This window comes from Notolepis coatsorum, assembly GCF_963971535.1.
Source record: "Notolepis coatsorum genome assembly, chromosome: 13".
Classification (NCBI taxonomy): domain Eukaryota; kingdom Metazoa; phylum Chordata; class Actinopteri; order Aulopiformes; family Paralepididae; genus Notolepis; species Notolepis coatsorum.
Genome location: NC_140177.1, coordinates 2582789 through 2605095, shown reverse-complemented (window position 1 = coordinate 2605095; position 22307 = coordinate 2582789). Strand labels below are relative to the sequence as shown.

At 44.9% G+C, this 22307-nt stretch overlaps 1 protein-coding gene across 1 annotated transcript in view; it reads left to right on the top strand.

The window, feature by feature from the left end:
- Positions 1 to 17844, top strand: part of LOC311238852 (ankyrin repeat and IBR domain-containing protein 1-like) — a gene marked incomplete at both ends in the record, with an annotated part of 59463 nt that extends 41619 nt beyond the window's left edge. Inside the window, 8 exon segments of the mRNA XM_084327052.1 lie at positions 1091 to 1177; positions 2301 to 2367; positions 3552 to 3697; positions 5972 to 6150; positions 8692 to 8743; positions 9954 to 10010; positions 13762 to 13885; positions 16175 to 17844. Coding sequence (XP_084183178.1) covers positions 1091 to 1177; positions 2301 to 2367; positions 3552 to 3697; positions 5972 to 6150; positions 8692 to 8743; positions 9954 to 10010; positions 13762 to 13885; positions 16175 to 17844 — 2382 coding nt within the window.
- Positions 17845 to 22307: the final 4463 nt, after the last annotated feature.

The window sequence follows — 22307 nt, the reverse complement described above, 5'->3', positions numbered from 1 at the left end:
AGGAGAGGCCTTTCGCTTTTGCTAAGTGAAGTGCCTCTGTGACCGCAATGAGGGCTGTCTCTGTGGAGTGACCAGTCCTGAAGCCTGACTGATTAGGGTCTAGGAGGTCATTCTGTAAGAGATAAGCAGTAAGTTGGTTGGATACAGCACGTTCAAGTGTTTTAGAAAGGAAGGAGAGAAGAGAGACAGGACGGTAGTTGCCTATGACGGTAGGGTTCAGGGTTGGTTTTTTTATGAGCGGCGTGACTCTGGCTTGTTTTAGGGAGGAGGGGACCATCCCCGAGTTGAGTGAGGAGTTGATATAACGTCCAGGAATGTCAAGGACCAATTGATTACCTTGAGATTCTCAGGCTCTTTCTATCTCATGGCAACAAGCTTTTTAGCTGCTGTAATGCCTGCCAGGATAATCCTTTTCCGTTGTATGGTTGTTGGTAATAAAGATACATCGTTTAGCAGTAATGTTGTTGCCGTGAGTGGAATCGATATATTACAGATGCCCGAGAGTTTAGGAGTAGTTACATTTATTTTACATTACATTTATACTGTCTTTGGCCCTTTGAGGGCAACCATAATGCTGACGTGGCCCTCTGTGAAAATGAGTTTTGCCACCCCTGATATATACCCTGAGAATATACACTCTATACACATCCAGAACACGTGGCTATAATATACAGACTGGTGACATATTAAAGGGGAAGCGGTGGCCTAAAGGTTAGAGAAGCGGGTTTGTGACCGGAAGGTCGCCGGTTCGATCCGCCCGGACCGGCAGGAAAAATCTGGGCTGCAGGAAGTGAATGAATAACTCTCTCCTATCCCCTTAACACCGACCGCTGAAGTGCCCTTGAGCAAGGCACTTAACCCCCAACCGCTCCAGTGGAGTTGCTCAGTGGCCAACAGGTGTCAAGACTGTGGTTGTACTGGGCAGCTCCCAGGTGTGGATGGAACTGTGTGAATGTGAAGCAGGGCTTGGCTGAAAAAGAGCATCCGTGCTCAGCGAACCTACCCTGGGTAAAAAAAAAAAAAAAAAAAAGGGAGAACCGACAAAGTGTTTTTAGTGAGGTGTTTGTTTTTGTCTTTGTTTGTTACACAGGCTGAAAAGAAGCACAAGAGTTTTCAGGAGCTGGACCGCTTCATGCACTACTACACCCGCTTCAAGAACCACGAACACAGCTACAAGGTAACACACACACACACACACACACAGGGGTGTAGCTCCAGATTCTGGGCCCCATGAAATAATGTATTTGTAGGCCCCCAGTGAATGCGAGCACGCGCAAGCGGAATTTTTTTTGGCCATTTTTTTATTGATGAAAACGCATAATATGGTTTTTACCTATACATTCGGATCAGCAGTTCAGCACCTGCACTGTTGGTGGGTGAGCCTAGTAAAGGATGTCGCATTGCGTTCATCTTCAATGAATGGACCAATGCAATACTCTACCAAAGCCCCCCCTCTCTCTATATATATCACACACACACACACACACACACACACACACACACACACACACACACACACACACACACACACACACTTCAGAAACAAACATAGTATCAATGAGAGCATCAATAATACACCTGAGTGATGTCTAGTAAAAAAAAAAAAAAAACATTTTTTTGGGCCCCCCCCCCAGTGCTGGGCCCTTGGAATCATCCTAAGCTACCCCCCCCCCCCCCCAGCTACGCCCCTGCACACACACACACACAAATGCACACACAATAGCTTCTTCCCGGATGCTGTGAGACGACTGAACAGTTCACCGCAGCGCATCACTGCCATGCCTCTGCACACTGCACTGTAGCACCACCTTACGGCACCCATCTCTTTTAATCTTTTAATCAGTGAATCACATTAGTCTTATTGAATTAAATCAGTTTTTTTACTGAATTAGACTATAGGTTTTTATTGAAATGGATTAGTTTGCTATTGAATCAATTCACTGTTTTTTATCGAATGCTTAGTTTTTACTGGATTTTTTTATTGAATAAGTTTGTATGTCTTGTCATGAGGATCAGTATTTATTTGTTTAGTGTATATCTAGTGTCAAGTGGCTGTAGCTGAGACCTGAGTGCTGTGTCTCGTGCTGCCATGTCAGTGGAAAAATGACAGTAAACATAACTTTGACTTTGACAAATGCATACTGCTCAGGACTTCTATATACGCTCCGGAGGTTCAGTGTGGAATTGCCTGCAGACCAAATAATTGTGTTGGAACCGGGCGGGCATGCGGTTGATCAATCTGCTCGTAATAAGAAGAAGATTTGTTTCCTCTCTCTCTCTCTCCATGTTTATCACATTAGCTGGAGCAGAAGCTGCTAAAAACCGCCAAAGAGAAGATGGAACAGCTGAGTAGAGCCTTCATCTGCCGTGAGTCTCTCTCTCTCTCTCTCCCTGCTCTCTCTCTCCCTGCTCTCTCTCTCCTGCTCTCTCTCGCTCTCTCGCTCTCACTCTCTCTCTCTCTCTCTCTCTCTCTCCTGCTCTCCCTCCTGCTCTGTGATTTCTGAGTCTCTTTATAAAAGCGACTAAAAGATAGAAATCGTGTGCAATTACCTTAATTTATTGATCTATTACATTTGTTTCCTTTTAAACATTTAAAATGTTTAAACTTTTTAACTTAAGTACAGTTTTTTTTTATTGTTTGCCCACCAGTGTTTTATTTGTTTGACTCTTTTATTGTGTGTCCATTTATGTCTTAATGTATGTCAACCATGAGAGCTATTGGATAACTGAATTTCCCCAAGGGGATCAATAAAGTATCTATCTATCTAAGTAGGAAATTAAATAATATGAGTATAGGTGGCAGCGGTTAGTTTACTTCCTGTTTGACAGTTAGTTTACTTCCTGTTTGACAGTTAGTTGTGCGTGTGGTTCCAGGTGAGGGCACGTATCCAGACACCCGGTTAGTTTACTTCCTGTTTGACAGTTAGTTTACTTCCTGTTTGACAGTTAGTTTACTTCCTGTTTGACAGTTAGTTTACTTCCTGTTTGACAGTTAGTTGTGCGTGTGGTTCCAGGTGAGGGCACGTATCCAGACACCCGGTTAGTTTACTCCCTGTTTGACAGTTAGTTTACTCCCTGTTTGACAGTTAGTTTACTTCCTGTTTGACAGTTAGTTTACTTCCTGTTTGACCGTTAGTTTACTTCCTGTTTGACAGTTAGTTTACTTCCTGTTTGACCGTTAGTTTACTTCCTGTTTGACAGTTAGTTTACTTCCTGTTTGACAGTTAGTTTACTTCCTGTTTGACCGTTAGTTTACTTCCTGTTTGACAGTTGGCTTACTTCCTGTTTGACAGTTTGTTTACTTCCTGTTTGACCGTTAGTTTACTTCCTGTTTGACAGTTAGCTTACTTCCTGTTTGACCATTAGTTTACTTCCTGTTTGACCGTTGGTTGTGTGTGTGTGGTTCCAGGTGAGTTTACTTCCTGTTTGACCGTTAGTTGTGTGTGTGTGGTTCCAAGTGAGTTTACTTCCTGTTTGACCGTTGGTTGTGTGTGTGGTTCCAGGTGAGTTTACTTCCTGTTTGACCGTTGGTTGTGTGTGTGTGGTTCCAGGTGAGGGCACGTCTCCAGACACCAGGTTCATCGAGGACGGGGTGTGTGAGCTGCTCAAGACGCGGCGTGTGTTAAAGTGCTCTTATCCCTACGGCTTCTTCCTCCAGCAGGGAAGCACCCAGAAGGACATCTTTGAACTCATGCAGGTACGTAAGAACAGTATCTGAAATGGGGCGGCTAGGTGGTGCAGTGGGCAAGGCGCTCACCGCCAATGCAGGAGACGCTGGGTTCGAGCCCAGCTCTCCGCATTGCTATCAGCTTGGCTGGTTGTTCATACTAATACAATTGGCAGTATTAGGGGGTGGGAAGCTGATGGGTGGGGATCGGACGTTGTGGACAGCGACTCCTACAGGTCGGTTGGTGCGCCTGCGCAGCAGAATCAGGAAGCGACGGGGGCGGCGTGTCCCTCCCACGCGGACCCCCGACGCTGAGAGACCGCGCCGTGCAGGTGAAAAGATGCGACGGCTGCTTCCTCGAGTACCGGAGGGGACACGTGATGTAAGGCTTCGTCCACATTGCAGCCGGCTTGTGGGAGGCATGGCCTAACAGCGTTCGAGACAGGGGAGGGTAGAATTGGACGATACGAAATTGGGATGGGAGAAAAAATTGAAAATGGGAGAAAAAGTAGATAAAAAAAAAGAGAACAGTATCTGAAATGAAAGAAGAAGAAGATCAAATATTAAATACTGTACGGAATCCACAGCATGGAAAAACTGGAAAAACGATTGACGAATAAATGTTTTCTCCCTTAGAGGGCTCTAACATGCCTCTCTGTGTTAAAGAATGCAGCCAATCAGAATCAGAAAGGTCTTTATTGCCAAGTAGTTTACAATTACGGTAGAATAAAATAAAAGGTAGAATAAGATATAATGGAATATGAACTAAATAAAAAATAGAAGTACACTAGAATATAATATAATTATTCAATTAAATTGGCCAGGGCTGTACACTTGCACTTACACTTGGTCATTCATTAATTCAAACCTTTATTTAACATTTATTGTCAATGATGTTGATGTTGAGACCAGTTGAAATAAATAGGTAAAACACAGATTTAAACACAGAAAAAAAAATATCTAAATCAATGAAATTAGGCAACAATAATAGAACCCAGAAACACAGATAAAACAGGACCAGGGAGGTTTAAGATCATGGCCCTAAACTGTCCCTAGAGGTCAGCAGAGAGTCGGTGCTGAAGATCATTCCAAGAAGTTGCTGCACTAAAACAAAAGGCTGACTTTCCAAGTCACTTTGCTTTGATTTCGTACACTTTTATAGCATTGTGGGAATTCTCTGATAAAAAAAATTAAATAATAATAGGGAAACAAGTCCAGGCACACACTCAAATTTATTGGCAGCCTGAAATCATGACGTTTCGGTGTGAACACACCTTCTTCAGAAAATGGCTTGCATGAAGCATGAAGGGTAAGTGACCAAATGTATACAAATCAAACAGGAAGTGACAACACATTCCAACAAGACATCTGCACAAAATACAACTTACAAGCACAACCTCTTCAGAAGCATGAAAATCAGAAAGATATATATATATATATTATATATACAGAGTAGGACTACATCTGAAACTACTGAAATATAAACACTCATGATCCATAGCAGCATAAATTATAAATATAAAGAATGACAAATGAAAATAAAAATAATTAATAAATAATCAAATGAAACGGGTCAAAACATTTCCCCCATTGAGGCCTCTAGGCTCTCTAAACAATCCAGAAAGTGAATAATAAAAGCTTTCCCTTTGTAGCAAGGGCCTGTCTCTGTCGCCCCCTCTTGGCGGTCTCAAGACTTGCTCTATCTAAACCCATGTATTTTTAAGCCAGAGATATCTCTGATACCAATGTCCTGTTTTAGACATTGGGCTAGGGCTGACCCCTATTAATCGATTAGTCGACTAATCGGTCGAAAGGAGCCGTAGTCGACTGGCCAACCTCTTAGTAGAATATAAAAAAAAAAAAAAAAAAAAAAAAAAATCATTCTTTCCAAAAGAAAAAAGGCCTAGAAGCGTGGCTAACGCTAATGGCACGCATACCAGAGGCTAACTGCCTACGAAAACAGGCACAGAGGCACTGAAAGAGGATTTCACCCGTCTAATGAACACACTAGAGTAGACTAGACAAATATCAAGATGTATCCATCAGTGGACCAATTGCATGCTTTTGCAGAGGACAAGAAGCCTTCAGTCGACTCCTTCAGACATTAAGCACCCCACAGCCCAAATGGAATGATAAAAAAATAAATAAAAAAAAAATGTTTTAAAATATTATATATATATATATATATTTTTTTTAAGTCGACCAATAGTCGACTAACGGCAAATTTTGGCCAATCCTAGTCGACCATCCAAATTCTTAGTCGGGGACAGCCCTAGTGACCCCTGACCCTGTGTGTTCTCCCAGACGGACCTGGAGATGGTGGTGGAGGACCTGGCCCAGAAGGTCAACCGGCCCTACCTGAGGACGCCCTGCCACAAGATCGTCAGCGCCGCCCGCCTGGTGCAGCAGAAGAGACAGGAGTTCCTGGCGTCCGTGGCCCGGGGCGTGGCCCCCAACGACTCGCCCGAGGCCCCCCGCAGGAAGTAGGGAGCCCTGCGTCGTAATAATAACGATGCACTTTATTTGTAGAGCACCTTTCATAGACCACCGCAACACTTCCGGGATGCTGAAATCGGGGAGGAGATAGCGGGGGGGGGGGGGGGTCAAATGAATGAATGTGGACGAGAGCCGCGATGTAAGTGGTTGCAGATACGGCTGTGGGGGGCGCTAGAGACATGATCGAATAGACTTTTATGCGGCTGAATCTCCTGAACACGGCGCGACCCGTTCCTAATCGATCAGAACTGAATCGGCCGAGATCATGTCCCTTTTCCAGCACCTACTCCCCATACACATGCGCAGATTGTCAACGTAGAGTCTGGACGACGCGAGATGACGCACGAATGAATGTGGACTGTTCCATCAGAGGGGGGAGCTTCGGTGGTAGTGTGAGTGGCTACAGACCACTGCACTTAAATATAAACATTAGTCTACCTGGAGACTCAATGAGGTAATTGTAGATGTCGCCCTAAGACGCGTCTGGCCATTTAGTGGGATCATTGTTTCATTATCCTGTTCGGCTGAAAGGACACTGGCCACGAAGCTCCCCCCCTCTGATGGAACAGTCCACATTAATTCGTGCGTCATCTCGCGTCGTCCAGACTCCGTGGGCAATCTGCGCATGTGCATGGGGAATAGGTGCTTAAAAGTGGGCTTTTTCTCTGCCGATTTAGTTCTGATCGATTAGGAATGGGTCGCGCCGTGTTAACGAAACTCAGGCGCATAAAAGTCTATTCGATCATGTCTCCAGCGCCCCCCACAGCCGTAGCTGCAACCACTTGCATCACGGCTCTCATCCACATTCATTAATTTCCTCCCCCCGCAATCTCCTCACAAAGTGGAAGTGCAGTGGTCTATACTAGAATTGCAGCTCAAAGTGCTTAAAAAAAAAGACAGGCATACAATGTTGGCATAATAGTAGTTCTTCACATTAGGCCTCTTTGTTTACGGTTTTAATTATCACTGACTGACACACCTGTAGCTCAAACTAGGGATGCCCCGATCGATCGGCCACCGATCGTTATCGGCCGATAATCAGTATAAATCGGTGATCGGTGATAATGCTTTATTTTCACCGATCGTCAAACCCGATCTCACTCGCTGTCGCTGAGTTCTGTCTCAGACACCGGTGGTGCGGCATCTGCTCATTCCTCCAGCCCCTCCCGTACGCATGTAAACACGGGTCTAGTCTAGTGAGACACGGGACACGGGAGGACGGCGTCTCCTTGAGCTAACGTTAGCTTAGCTACCGTTACAAAATGACCCAGTCAACTATTCACTTTTAGTTTAATACATGATGAGGCATTGTCTAACCGAACGGTATCTAGCCGGCCAGCTACCGATAGCTCCTGACATCAACAAACGCTCCAGCAAGTATAGTAGGTATGTATGATACCTGTTAGCTGTTAGCTCACGTTAGCGCAAGTTAGTTCACTGTTAAAAACGAAATGTCCCATTGAACTAAATAATTCACTGAGGCGTTGTATTAACGTTATATATCCGGCTAGCAGTAGCTACAGATAGCTCCTGATATCAATGTCTTATAACACTGATTCGATGCGTATTCGAGCTGAGGGCTTGCTGAGCACAGTTAAGTAACGTTATACCAATAGGGTCCAGGTGCAGCGCCGGAGAATCCTGGCCGTAGCTCGAGGCTACTCGAGTATAGGTCCAGCTGCAGCTCCGGAGAATCCTGGCCATAGCTGGAGGCTACTAGAGTACACACAGACAGTGGAGCTTGTTGCGTGGTGGCGATGTCTCGCAGATAATACAAGTACAAGTCTAATTATATAATATATATATTTTATAAAAAAAATTAAAATAAAATGATATAAAATACATTTTAATTTCTTTTAATCAAAAACGATCGGTATCGGCCGATATGGCTCACTGCGATCGGTGATCGGTATCGGTGGCAAAAAACGTGATCGGGGCATCCCTAGCTCAAACGACCCACATTCCCATTTAAGACGGTAGTCATGAATCAAAACATGAAGCGTATGCACATTCAATTTGTTATTTATGATCACAGGGCCTTTAACCCACATTATCTTCAGTGATTTATGATCACAGGGCCATGTTACATAAAAACATAAACAGACGTGCACACGCACACACACTTAGAATCTTTATTTATGTCCACATAAAGACAATGTTTAAAGGACACAAATATTATCAGTGCCACACACACACACACACAAACGAGGGGACGGAATTAACTAAAGAAATCCTTGTAAAATCATGAAATTCTTTTCTAAATTAGGATTATAGGTGCAAAAAACAATTCCCTTGGAAAATGTTTTAAATATAATATACAGTGCATTATTATTGGATCTAAACATGTCACAGTGGAACAGTAATACTATACTTTTCCAATGTTTTGCCTACTCTACCACTGCACCAATGGTTACAGGCAGCCACGTTGGAAGAAATGGAACTTAGAATCTTAACGTGCAAAGCCTTTATAGTCTGTGCAAATCACGTCATAATCTTGTGTCTTGGTGTTTTCTCTCTTGGTACGTCAGCTTCCCTGGAGGATCCTGGGATTGGGAATACCTCGGCTTTGCTTCTCCTGAGGTACGATCAACTAGCCCACGTCACACGCGATATACTAACACACCAACGCTTACGTTCCGCTCACCTTTTGCTTGGTGCTACGCTAACACTACTCTCCCAAAACCTGCATTCAGCGACTCACTTTAGCAGGCAATGAAATGCATGTGTCTAACAAACGTGGGTTCAAATACTATTTGCAAATAACTCTTAGCGTTTCTTCATCATCTGCTTGTAGTATGAAATATGTAGTGTGTAGTGTAGTGTATGTGTGTGTAGTGTAGTGTATGTAGTGTGGTTTAGTACTGCATGATGACCGACCGGATAGTGTGGGCTAAGTTGTCACAGAATAGTGTACTAAATTGGCTTTCAAATAGTTAAAGCTTTCAGGCACTGTCTTTGTGGCAAACCACAGCCACCTGCTACTAGGGGTGTTGACGTTACTCAATTCTAAGATGCATCGCGATGCGGATGTGTACGATTCAGCATCGATGCAGTGACGGAACATAATCGATTATTAAAAAGATGTTTGTTCTTTTTTTTTTTTTTACTCTTGCTAGCTTTTATGTTCTTTTACAATGTAGCGCTTTGGGATTTGCTCCACAACTATAAAGCGCCCTACAAATCAAATATATTATTATTATTATTATTATTATTATTATTATTATTATTATTATTATTATTATTATTATTATTATTATTATTATTATTATTATTATTATTATTGTATTATTAAAGCTAGTGCTCTGGTCATGCATCCACTCAACTCGTAGAAGATACAGCATCAGGCTATTCTAATTGATACTGATACTAATAAAAAGAGTATTGAACCATTTTTAACAGCTGGGTATCGAGATACCTTTCTAGTATCTGTATCATGCAACACTAGTAGAGACATTTATTTTGACATTCTGATTTAAGAACTTTCTAAATCAAAGTAAATTTATCTGACTGCTTGTATTAATTGATGAAAAAGTAGCCATGTGCAGTAATATAGATTATAAAATGGAGGATGTAATATATTATTGAGCTGCATCGTAGAATCGAATCTAATCGAATCGTGGTCATCTGAAACGTAATCCAATCGTGAGGCCAGTGAAGATCCACATCTCTACCTGCTACTCCAAGCAGTTTAAAAACAAAATTCTAAGAAATATTTGCAAAATCCTATTAGACCCTGATCTGGGGTCTGAGGCTCCCTCTCAGCTGATCTGGGATCTGCTTGTGTGTTAAGATGCTGAGTCGTCACTCTGCACTGGGACCGGGAGATCAGAGAGAGAGGCAGACACAGGTAACACATTAACCCCTTCACTGCCACACGACAAATGGTTAACCCTTTCACAACCACACTACAGCAGGTTAACCCTTTCACTACCACACTACAATAGACGGTTAACCGTGTGTAGTGTGGTAGTGAAAGGTTAACTTTCTGTAGTTTCAGATTCAGATTCCTTTATTAAGCCATATGTGTAACCACATTGGTAATTGTCTCAGTGTTACAGAGTATGCATTTTTCCATACATTTTCTTTTCACATAACCATAGCAACAACAGACACAGGACAAAGACAGTGCAGTGCAGGATTAATTATTTGAATAAATATATATATATATATATATATATATATATAAGTGTAAAGTGCAGTGCAGAGTTCCAGGTCAGTCCCAGTGCAGTATTTTTGCCAGTGTCATTGTTATTGTGCCAGTGTCACTTGGGGGGGAGGGGGCGGGGGGCCGGGGGGCCTGAGGCATTGATCAGCCTGGCAGCTGAGGGGAAGTAACTCAGTCTGTGACGAGCTTTCACAGCCTTTGGGATCCGCAGCCTTCTCCCAGAGGGGAGCAGTGTGATAGTAAAAGGGTTAACCACACGCTCGTCATTTCCACAGAACACGGCAGAAAGCCAAACGTATTTATTTGCTATATACAGGGTTTGCACGAGGTCCTTGAAGTGCTTAAAGTGCTTGATTTTTTAAAAAAAAAGTCGATTCCTGGAATTCCTTGAAAAAAGCAATTTTTTTTTACAAAGTGCTTAAAAAGTCCTTTAAATTCAAATCAACCATTCGCATTGAAAGTTTTGTTCATCCATGATCAAATTGTTCTGAATCAAAACATTGAATTTCTTTATTTAAAGTGTAACTAATTGTCGGAAATTGGTTTTAAGCTATACATATTGGATTTTTCTATATAAAAAAAACTGCATTTAAAAGTGAATTGTATCCTTTTAAAATGCCCTTTTAAAATGAAAAATAGTGCTTGGAAAAGTACTTGAAAGTCCTTTAATTTCATTTTGCAACTGTGGGAACCCTGTATATAATCTGTCTGCATGGGCTAAACTTCTATTTTAGGTTAACCTCTCAGTTGCAAGCGTTGCAAACTTAACTGGATGTGCACTCTCTAGCATGCGGCAATCTTTATTTATAACATCTTGAAGGTAGAATCTGTGATGCAGTCAAAACGACAACCTCTCGGCAAAGGAGCCCTGCTTGGTATTGCACTTTTGTTTTGGTTTTGTTTGATGTGTGTGACTGTGTGTTGGGAGTTTAGTAAATGATTATTATAAAGGCTTGAATTAACTTGACTAAAAAACAATAAACCTACAAGCCCTGAGGAGGCTGAAACCGGCTAGAACTTTATTGACACGCCTGTGGCTTGTTTAGGCTGCTCGTCTGGTCAAAATATAGAATGTCCACCACAAGGTCTGTTGCAATAATACTTCAGTGGGTTTATTTACGCCACACAATTACCAATATGCACAATTTGCATGTAATATATAAAGTAAACGCTACTACCTTCAAATGAACAAAACATTACAAACTACAAACAAAACGAGGTCCATGAAACGATGAGTGTTTTTAGTTGCAGCAGCGCAATAGTTGGATAACCTAGGTGGGGAACAACCAGGAGATCACTGCAACTCACACGAGTTGGAGAACTTTCTCTCTTGCTCTCACACGCACACAAAGGGAGCCGCATCTAGATCAGGGGTTCTCAAACTTGTTTAGAACCACAACTTTTTTTGGCGACCCCACATTGGGGGATACACCCCAATGTATCGCGTAATTTCAGTGTGGAATTAAGGAATATCAAAATAAAAGCACACGTTGTTGAACTTGATCATGCATATTTATTCGAAAATTGTATTAGAACAGGCTGTCATCCCCACCTGCCTGAAGAAGTCCACTATTATCCCTGTACCCAAAAAATCCAAGCCTGCTTGCCTCAACGACTACCACCCTGTAGCTCTCACCTCCATAGCCATGAAGTGCTTTGAGAAGCTAGTAAAGGGCTACATCTGCTCCTCCCTCCCCATCAACATGGACCCCCTGCAATTTGCATACCGCCCCAACAGGTCCACGGAGGACGCCATAGCCCATGTGCTGCACACAGCAGCATCACACCTGGACAAGAGGCAGGGGAACTATGTGAGAATGCTATTCATCGACTACAGCTCGGCATTCAATACCATAGTCCCCTCCATACTCATAGCCAAGCTCAGGGACCTGGGCTTGGGCTATGACCTCTGCCAGTGGGTCTTGGACTTCCTGACTGGCAGACCCCAGGTGGTGAGAGCAGGCAACTGCACCTCCTCATCCATCACCCTCAACATAGGGGCCCCCCAGGGCTGTGTTCTGAGTCCCCTCCTCTACTCCCTGTACACACACGACTGTGTGGCTCAGCGGAGTAGCAATACAATCATCAAATTTGCTGACGACACAGTGGTGGTGGGCCTGATCTCTGCCAACGACGAGAGGGCCTACCTGGAAGAGGTCAAGGTCCTGGCGGGATGGTGCCAGGAAAACAGCCTCTCCCTGAACGTCAGCAAAACAAAGGAGATGATTGTGGACTTCAGGAGGTCGGGGGTCAAGGACTACAGCCCCCTCAGCATCGACGGGGCACCGGTTGAGAGAGTCAACAGCTTTAAGTACCTCGGAGCCTACATATCCGAGGACTTGACATGGACCACACACATTGACAGTGTTGTGAAGAAGGCACGACAACGCCTCTACTTCCTCAGGCGCCTAAGGAAGTTCCAAGTCAGTCCGAAGATCCTTAAGAACTTCTACTCATGTACAATAGAGAGCATCTTGACCGGCAACATCACCTCCTGGTTTGGGAATAGCACTGCACAAGACCGAAGCAGACTACAAAGAGTGACACGTTCAGCCGAACGCACAATTGGAGGGGGGCTCCCCACCCTCCAGAACATTTACAACAAGCGTTGCACGGGCAAGGCTATGAGAATCATTAAAGACTCCAGTCACCCGAACAACTGCCTTTTTGAACTGCTGCGGTCAGGCAAGCGATACCGGAGTCTCAAGGCGAGCACAGAAAGACTCAGAAGAAGCTTCTATCCCCAGGCCATCAGGCTGCTAAACGAACAATGAATGAACACTACACAACAACAACCACCAAACGCACATAGCACACACATCCACACGCACACACTCACTTTAAACAAACACACTGTAGCACCCACTCCCCACACTTTATATTTATTGATGAAGGATTGCACTACAACTCGTACACCTTACTGTAAATTGTACCTAAAATTGTACCTCATCCCATTTCTGCTTTGCACTAGATAGTACTGTACATTAGTACACTGCATAGTATTGTATATTATATGGTAACTCAGAACATTGTACATATGTCTATACCGAACACTGTGACCTCATTTTTCTTCTTCTAAATTACATGCTATATTATGTTATTTGATACTATCTTGTCTAGCACAGTCTCTGGAGCGTAACAGTAAGAAGCATTTTGTATGAAAGTATTCTGTACTTCTGTATGACAACTATTAAAGAACTTGAACTTGAACTTGAACTATTACAGCACTATGTTATCAATACACATTTATAAAACTAGGCACATTTAGCCTAAATATGTTGCCAGAACATTAAAAGAACATTTTTAAATGTACCGTCACCTACCCACGGACCCCACTTTGGGTCGCGACCCGTAGTTTGAGAACCGCTGATCTAGATACTCTGCACGCCTGAGCGTTTCCACGAGTCCCTTCACTGAGGACGTGTTCTTGCAGGAGTACGCCGACCTGCAGTACCGCCGGCGACACCGACAGAGGCGCCGCGGGGAGATGCTGAGTCTGCACAGCCTGCGGAGCAACAGCAACACGCCGGAGACGACCCGGAGGAGCGACGGCACAGGTACTGGCTCCTGATCTGTCTCAAATCAAATCAAATCAAATCAAATGTATTTGTAAGGCCCGACAACACACGTTAATGTCCCCATGGGCCGGACACGTCTTCTTTAAGGCCCGACAACACACGTTAATGTCCCCATGGGCCGGACACGTCTTCTTTAAGGCCCGACAACACACGTTAATGTCCCCATGGGCCGGACACGTCTTCTTTAAGGCCCGACAACACACGTTAATGTCCCCATGGGCCGGACACGTCTTCTTTAAGGCCCGACAACACACGTTAATGTCCCCATGGGCTGGACACGTCTTCTTTAAACAAGTCAAGAAGAAACATCACAATAAGTTTAGGTTTAGGTTTACTTTATTTGATCAAGGGGGACAGCGTACATTAATAAAACATTTTACAAATGTAAATGCACCCAATTTTAGCCAAAAGGCTAATTTTCATTGGCAGTCCCCCTGCCAGAAGGTACAGGCTAAAATCCTGTGAAAAAGGGTTAGCAATAAAAACAGAATAAAATCAAGATAAATAACATTAGAATAAAAACACAACAAAAGCACATAGACATAACGATAGGGATACAGGTCACAATATAGTCATGGACACAAGGACAGAGCACATCATGACATACATTTTTTTTTTTTTTTTTAACAGATATAGACAAACCATATCCACACAGACACCTCAGTGTTGACATGCTGGTTTTCAAAGTCAAGAACAAAACAAAAACACCATAAAGTCTAAAAACATTTTAATAAATGCAACACTCCCAGACATACCCCACGTGAAGGTAAAGAAAAAATGCACCACAGGCAATGTGGAGGAGAGAAACCTTAGACGGGCCATCCCTTCTTAGATGTCGGTGATAGTAGTGTTGCAATAAAACAAGGCGAAACAGTTGATAAGCATGCACACATAAGTGTAATGAAACACAGATAAGTGCATGCAATAGCAACTGAACATTTTGAAAGATTAAAAATAGAGCTGATGGCGGATCTATTTGACGCAAGGGGGGGCGTCGCATCCTCCCGGTCATCATCACGGGACGTCCAACACTCCGGTCATCACTACGAGACAGCCACTCACAGGGAGACAAGCTCTCAAGCTCCGCCCTCTCTCCTCCATCCCTCCAATCACAACCGCCGCTTCCCTCGGACAAACGAGTACAAGAAAAGAGGGCGGAGTTTGAGATAGTTCCATTCAACTCCTGACTGATGACAGTGGTACTAGAACGATACAGGCTTTTAAAGGCCGATAGTTTGATAATGTTGGATTGTAGCTGCCGTTCTTTTGTGCCAATGTTCAATGCCTTTAAATGTTAACATTTGTATGCCAATGAATTACCAAACATTAGAAGGATACATTACTGCCTTTTCATATTTTAATATAATTGCTACACTTTGGTACAATCAATCAATCAGATTTATTTATATAGCACATTTAACATGACACATGTCAACCAAAGTGCTGTACAGAGGGTAGATACATAAGATACATAGAGACAACAATCACAACTGTGTTTTACGGGACGCAGGGCACACAGGCAAGCACATAGGAACACAGGGCATGAGTCAGTGAACGGGAACGGGACTCCAGCCACCCAAACAACTGCCTCTTTGAACTGCTGCGGTCAGGCAAGCGATACCGGAGTCTCATGGCAAGCACAGAAAGACTCAGAAGAAGCTTCTATCCCCAGGCCATCAGGCTGCTCAACGAACAATAAACACTATACAACAACCATCAAATGCACTCACAGCACACACATCCACACGCACACACTCACTTTAAACAAACAACACACTGCAGCACCCACTCTCCACACTTTAGAACACCTAAACACACTTTATATTTATTGATAAAGGATTTGCACTACAACCCATACCTCAGTACACCTTACTGTAAATTGTACCTAAATTGTACCTCATCCCATTTCTGCTTTGCACTATATAGTATTGTATATTAGTATTGCATAGTATATTGTATGGTAACTCAGTTACTTCTATTCTGCATCGAACATTGTACATATGTATATACTGAACACTGTGTCTACGTACGTGACTTCTATTTTTACTTCTATTATTACATGCTATACTATTTTATTTCATACTTATCTCTTGTCTAGCACAGTCTCTGGAGCGTAACAGAAAGAAGCATTTTGTATAAAAGTATTCTGTACTTCTGTATGACAACTATTAAAGAAACTTGAGAAACTTGAAAGGCTAATAATAGGTAGAAGTGGGTTTGAAGGCACAACTCTGCACGTGTTCATTCGACCCGTTTGTATTTTCCCAGACGGCCCGGAGAGGAGCGAGGGCAGGAGACGAGCGCTCGGTTCCCTCGACGAGGACGACCCAAACATCCTGCTGGCCATACAGCTATCACTCCAGGAGTCCCGTCGAGACCGAGGCCTGGAAGGCGGGCCGGAGGGAGGCCCGGAGCAGCTGGAGCGGGGCACGGAGCGGGGCTCGGGTCTCGGAGGGGAGTCGGACTCCCCCAACACGGCGGACGGCGCTCCGGGGGCCAGAGGCTCCTCCTTTAACCCCTCCTCCCTCCTCCTGGATCCTCCCCGCCCTCCCACCAGGACAGACTCGGCCCCCCAGCCTCCCTCCATCGCTCACCCGCTCCCCCCTCCGCCCCCCTCCCTCAGCGCCGAGCTGCTGGAGCTGGGGGACAGCCTTATGAAGCTGGGGCACATCACCACGCCCTATGACCTCGACCCCGCCACCTTCACCACGCCCTATGACCTCGACCCCGCCACCTTCACCACGCCCTATGACCTCGACCCCGCCACCTTCACCACGCCCTATGACCTCGACCCTGTCACCTTCACCACGCCCTATGACCCCGTCACCTTCACCACGCCCTATGACCTCGACCCCGTCACCTTCACCACGCCCTATGACCTCGACCCCGTCACCTTCACCACGCCCTATGACCTCGACCCCGTCACCTTCACCCACACGCAGGGCTCGCCGTACTCCCGCCACGCCTACGACCACGCCGCTCTCACGGCCCTGTGCGCCACGCAGGAACAACACGGTCACTGCAGCCATAGCCCGGATCTGAACCCGCCGACCGTCCCGTATTCGCTCGACCACATCACCATAACCCGGAGCTCGGACCGCGGCTACGGCCACGATCGGAGCCACTGCCACTCCGCTCTTTACATGGTGGACTCTGAACACGCCGGCACCTACACACTGGAGCAACACGCCGGCACCTACACACTGGAGCGGCCCCAGGACCCTGAACACTCGGCCTCTCGCGAGCAGCGCACCCCGAGACCGGAGAGCTCTCACGGCCCTCCGCCGGAACCTCCTAGCTCTTACACCCCGGAACACACCGCCCCTCCTCCTCGCGCACTCGAACGCAACGCCGACGTAACCCCCCACCACCACCACCACCACCAGCCCCCCCCGGCCCAGTTGTGCCTCCTCCCCGCCCCCGCCGCGGACCACGAGCCGGAGCTCCCGCTGTCCCCCGTCGTCCCCCCGGGGGGCGCCTTCTCCCCCAACGACCCGGGGAGCCTGGAGCCTCTGGACCCGGTGGCCAGCGCCCAGCTGCTGGACAACATCATGGCCTGGTTCAGCCACAACATCAACCCGCAGAACAGCCCCCAGAGTCTGGCCCTCATCCCCTCGCCGCCCACCACGGAGACCGACTCCTCCCCCGACGCCCCCGCCCCTCCTCCTCCCCCCCCCCCGGAGGCCCCGCCCCCACCCCCGGAGGCCCCGATACGGCTGCTGCCCCCGGAGGGTGAGCCCGAGGCGGGGAGAGTGGCCGCGCCCTGCCCCGGGGCCGGAGGAGGAGGAGGAGGGGAAGGGGGGGAAGGCCTGGAGGTGGTGAGGCCCAGCACGCTGGAGCTGGACAGCAGGGAGGCGGTGGCGGTGGAGGAGGAGGAGGAGTGTGTGGAGATGAGGTGCGTGTCAGACCTGTCGCCGGACGCAGCCGACACGCACTGACGCTCGCACACACACCACACCGCCTGTACCCTAGAGACAGACTTAGACCACGCCCCCCCCCCCATCGGAGGAGGACCAATCACCCGAGGAGTGGGAGGAGCAAGTACACCTAGTGTGACGGGTAAAGGCAGACGAGATGAGAGAAAAGCTTAGCCGAGTAGAGAAGAGGTTGAATAAGAGGATGTAACGGTTTGATACACAGTAATAGAGAGAGGATTATGAGAAAGGAAGGTTGGAAATGTATAGAAAGTAACATTGACGAGCTAACTAAATTAAAAAAGATGGATGAGTAATGCCTCAAATTTAAGATCTAGTTCTTTGGGACTAGTTTTTACTGTATGTAATATACTGTATTTCGAAGGACACAAAGCCCCCCCCCCCCCTCCCCCCAGAGGGCTTGGTCCACTAAAGATGATGTCATAATAAGCAGTGTGATTTTGGAAGAGAGAAAAAAAAAGTGCTTGGTCTGACTGGTTTATTCTTTTGACGTTCAAAAACAAACAAGCTTTTGAAATGGGAGAGAGTGCATCGACGGAAAGCTACTGATATTATACACACACACACTTAATGCCGAACATAGAACATTACCCGAGGGTGAAATTAAAACGGGTTTGATTTTGCCCTCCCATTTTAAACAGAGTTTTTATTCATTCCACTGCCTCCTACGTTTGAGTTGTTGTTGTTGTTGTTGTTAGGAGGGTTGAAGAATTGGTGCTGATCAAGCCGCATTCCAAACTGTCCTCTTGGACTTCTCCTCCAGACAGAGCACCCCGGTCCCAAAGCGGCCGTGCACTTTTCTACCATACGGAGTACTGAGGCCTAACAAAATAAATTGTTTGGTTCCTGTTGGTTGTCAGTTAAGGCCATGGGGTAGGTAGGGAATTTATTTAATTTAATTTTTTCCCCACGGCGACTATGGATAGGGAATTTCTTTATTTAATTAAAATGTTCACGACAACATGGATGCATGTACTCTGCCAGCATGTTTAATATCCATAATACTAAAGGTTAAAAAATACAAAGACACTGTACTACAAAAGTACAATGTACAACGGTAGTAGTATTAAAAAATGCCACCCCTAAATACTACTCACTAAATATCCTGACGTCAGAGAGCTGTGCAAATATTGTGAAATACTTGCTTTTTATATATTCTCATTGTTGACATGGACTGCACTTTTTGACTAAGATTTAACTAAACGTTATTGTAAAAAAAATAAAAATAAAAGATCGCGCCTAAATCGGCAGGGTCGGTCGGCAACCGGAACCAAACCATTTATTTTGCATGGCCTGACCCACTCGTCAGGGGCGGCTCAGTTTAGAGAGGAGGTGCAATAGGTTGGTTTGGAATGTAGCCTCGATGCCTGGGGGCCTAAACACTACAACGGTTATACTTACCTTTTTTTAAAAGCTGATTTGTAAGAGTACTGTACCATCGGGAGGGACTAATTCTATTTCGTGCAGGATGATCTACTCTACTCTCTTCTCCTGGATTGGTGGAGTTATGGTATATATCACCTACACTCCTACCGTTCCACATCATAGCAGCAGTGTAAACAGTCATATTTATTATGCCAGATATCGCTGTTAAAGAGTTCTCTTTGCCTTTTTAATCAGAGTGGAAAGACTATCACCATTGGCTGACGTGTGTACATGTGGCAGAATCCTAACGCCTGCAGCACCTCGAAGGTTCTCTGGAGGGAAGTAATGGGACGTGGGTGTTTTGGGCTGAATGTGGGACTTCATGGTGCAGGGGAAGTCACTTTGACACTCGATGATTATAATCAACTGTTCCCCTCCGTGTTCCACTACTGATGTTTAGTAAAGCGTGCCGTTGATAAAGAGGTTGAATGCTGGGGGATTGGTTGGGTTTTTTTTATTATTCTTTTTTTATTTATTTATCTTATCTTTATTCCATTTTCTTTTCTCATGGAGATGAAATTTGCTTCCAAGTGAGACCCGAGTTATTGGGTCTGTGTGCCTTTTTTTTTTTTTTTTTTTTTTTTTTTTTTTTATTATTATTATTATTATTAATTTAATCATTTTTTAACTGATTTTATATTTTATTGATGGATATTTATTAGTTATATGGCCTTTTTTTTAACAGAAGCTTCATGGAATTCCAAGTGATGAAAATTATAATGACGAATGCACTCTCCTTTGGTGTGACTAGTGCCATACGTGATCCCATTCTGTGGTTGAGGTTGCTGAATGGTGACCATTATCTGTAGCACTTCATATTATGGTACATAGATTACTGTGTAATAATAAGTAATTATTTGTAATTTTGGACAAGTGCTTTCTCGGATAGTTTGAGAAAGCACTCGTCCATAAATACAAATAATTACTTGTCATTATGAGGTCATTTCCAGGTAATTTCTGGTTATTCTTGTTATTATACAGTAATTAAAAATAATAAACGGGTGATTTCTGGTTATTATACTGTAATTCAAGATAATGTGTTCAACTTGCTCCCACTATGTGTTTATTAAGAGATCAACGTTTCGATCGTCTAAGGATCTTCATCAGGATGGTAAATGGTAATGGACTGCATTTATATAACGTTTATATAAAGTGCTTTACAACTTATGCCTCACATTCCCTCACGGTAGAGGCCGACCATGCAAGGTGGGATGGGAGGAAAATACAAGAAGAGCCCACTGTCGCCTGGATAAACCAGGAAGTGGTGTCTCCCACCTAGATGATCGATCAAGAAATGTATAGTGGAAGCAAGTCTAACGGTGTGCATAATACTTTATTATTTTTGATGCAGATCTTCTGGTTGTCCTGCATCTGGGTGGATGTGCGTGCTCTGCTTTTTCATTGTTTTTCTTTTTTTGTTTTGTTTTTTTTACAATAATTACCCTGTAATCTGTGTGTCATTAATATGAAGTGCTACCCAATTATTTTGTCTCCCTTGTTTTAAGTCGGCCCCCTAAATTGCCCACTTTTGTCCTTTTTTTTTTTTTTTTTTTTTTTTTTTTTATAATTCAAGTGATTCAGTGAACCCGGAATCAACATGTATTATAGAAATGTTGAACAAACTGCAAGAAGTGGGCGATTCAGGAACCAGAATCCAGGCTGCGAATGAAAGTCTTATTATATTGAGGATCATAATCCCATTACCACTGTATTGGAATGTTATTCACAGCTTCCTGGATTTCTTTCTTTCTCTTTTCCTGTAAGGATCTTGCTTTTGTGACGTAGTTCTCTGATTCACGGGTCATCATTGCTGCCTGTGTTTTGAAACTCTAGCGCTCGACTGTATAGTTTACAAGTAGTTAAAGGAAACCACTGCCTACTGTGTTCACTGATATGCTTACATGCTTTTGGCTGCTGGAGCAGCAGTAGGCATTTTTAAACCACTGATTTTGAGGGTTTAATCTTCGATATGCCAGACATGGATCCACTAAAGTGGTATACTTTCCAAGACCAAATTCCCCCTCTTTAGATTTAAAACATGTATTTTTTTACGTAGCTAAAAGAACAGAATTTGATATGCAATCAAAAAGAAGTCCACAGTCCTATACAGTTTTGGGTGTAGGGAGTTGTATTGATACTATAAATGGCCATTTTGCGTGGTGCACTTACCTCTAGGGTGTAGTTGTCTTGGAGTGCACCTGGGTGTAGTTGTCTTGAAGTGCACCTGGATGTGGTCGTCTTGGAGTGCACCTGGGTGTAGTTGTCTGGGAGTCCACCTGGGTGTAGTTGTCTTGGAGTGCACCTGGGTGTAGTTGTCTTGGAGTGCACCTGGGTGTAGTTGTCTGGGAGTGCACCTGGGTGTAGTTGTCTGGGAGTGCACCTGGGTGTAGTTGTCTGGGAGTGCACCTGGGTGTAGTTGTCTTGGAGTGCACCTGGGTGTGGTTGTCTGGGAGTCCACCTGGGTGTAGTTGTCTGGGAGTGCACCTGGGTGTGGTCGTCTGGGAGTCCACCTGGGTGTAGTTGTCTGGGAGTGCACCTGGGTGTAGTTGTCTGGGAGTGCACCTGGGTGTAGTTGTCTGGGAGTGCACCTGGGTGTAGTTGTCTGGGAGTCCACCTGGGTGTGGTTGTCTTGGAGTGCACCTGGGTGTAGTTGTCTTGGAGTGCACCTGGGTGTAGTTGTCTGGGAGTGCACCTGGGTGTAGTTGTCTGGGAGTGCACCTGGGTGTAGTTGTCTGGGAGTGCACCTGGGTGTAGTTGTCTGGGAGTGCACCTGGGTGTAGTTGTCTTGGAGTGCACCTGGGTGTGGTTGTCTTGGAGTGCACCTGGGTGTAGTTGTCTTGGAGTGCACCTGGGTGTAGTAAGTCCCCATATATTTACCTGATCCTAAAACAACACTGCCCTTTTCCCCCCATTGGCCATAGAGAAGTAAAATTTACTGCATAGGCAGAAACGGCTGCTTCTGTTCCACAGAGCCTGGTGTGTGTCTTCTGTACCAGTTTAACTTAACCCTTTCACTTCCACATGACAAAGGGTTAACCCTT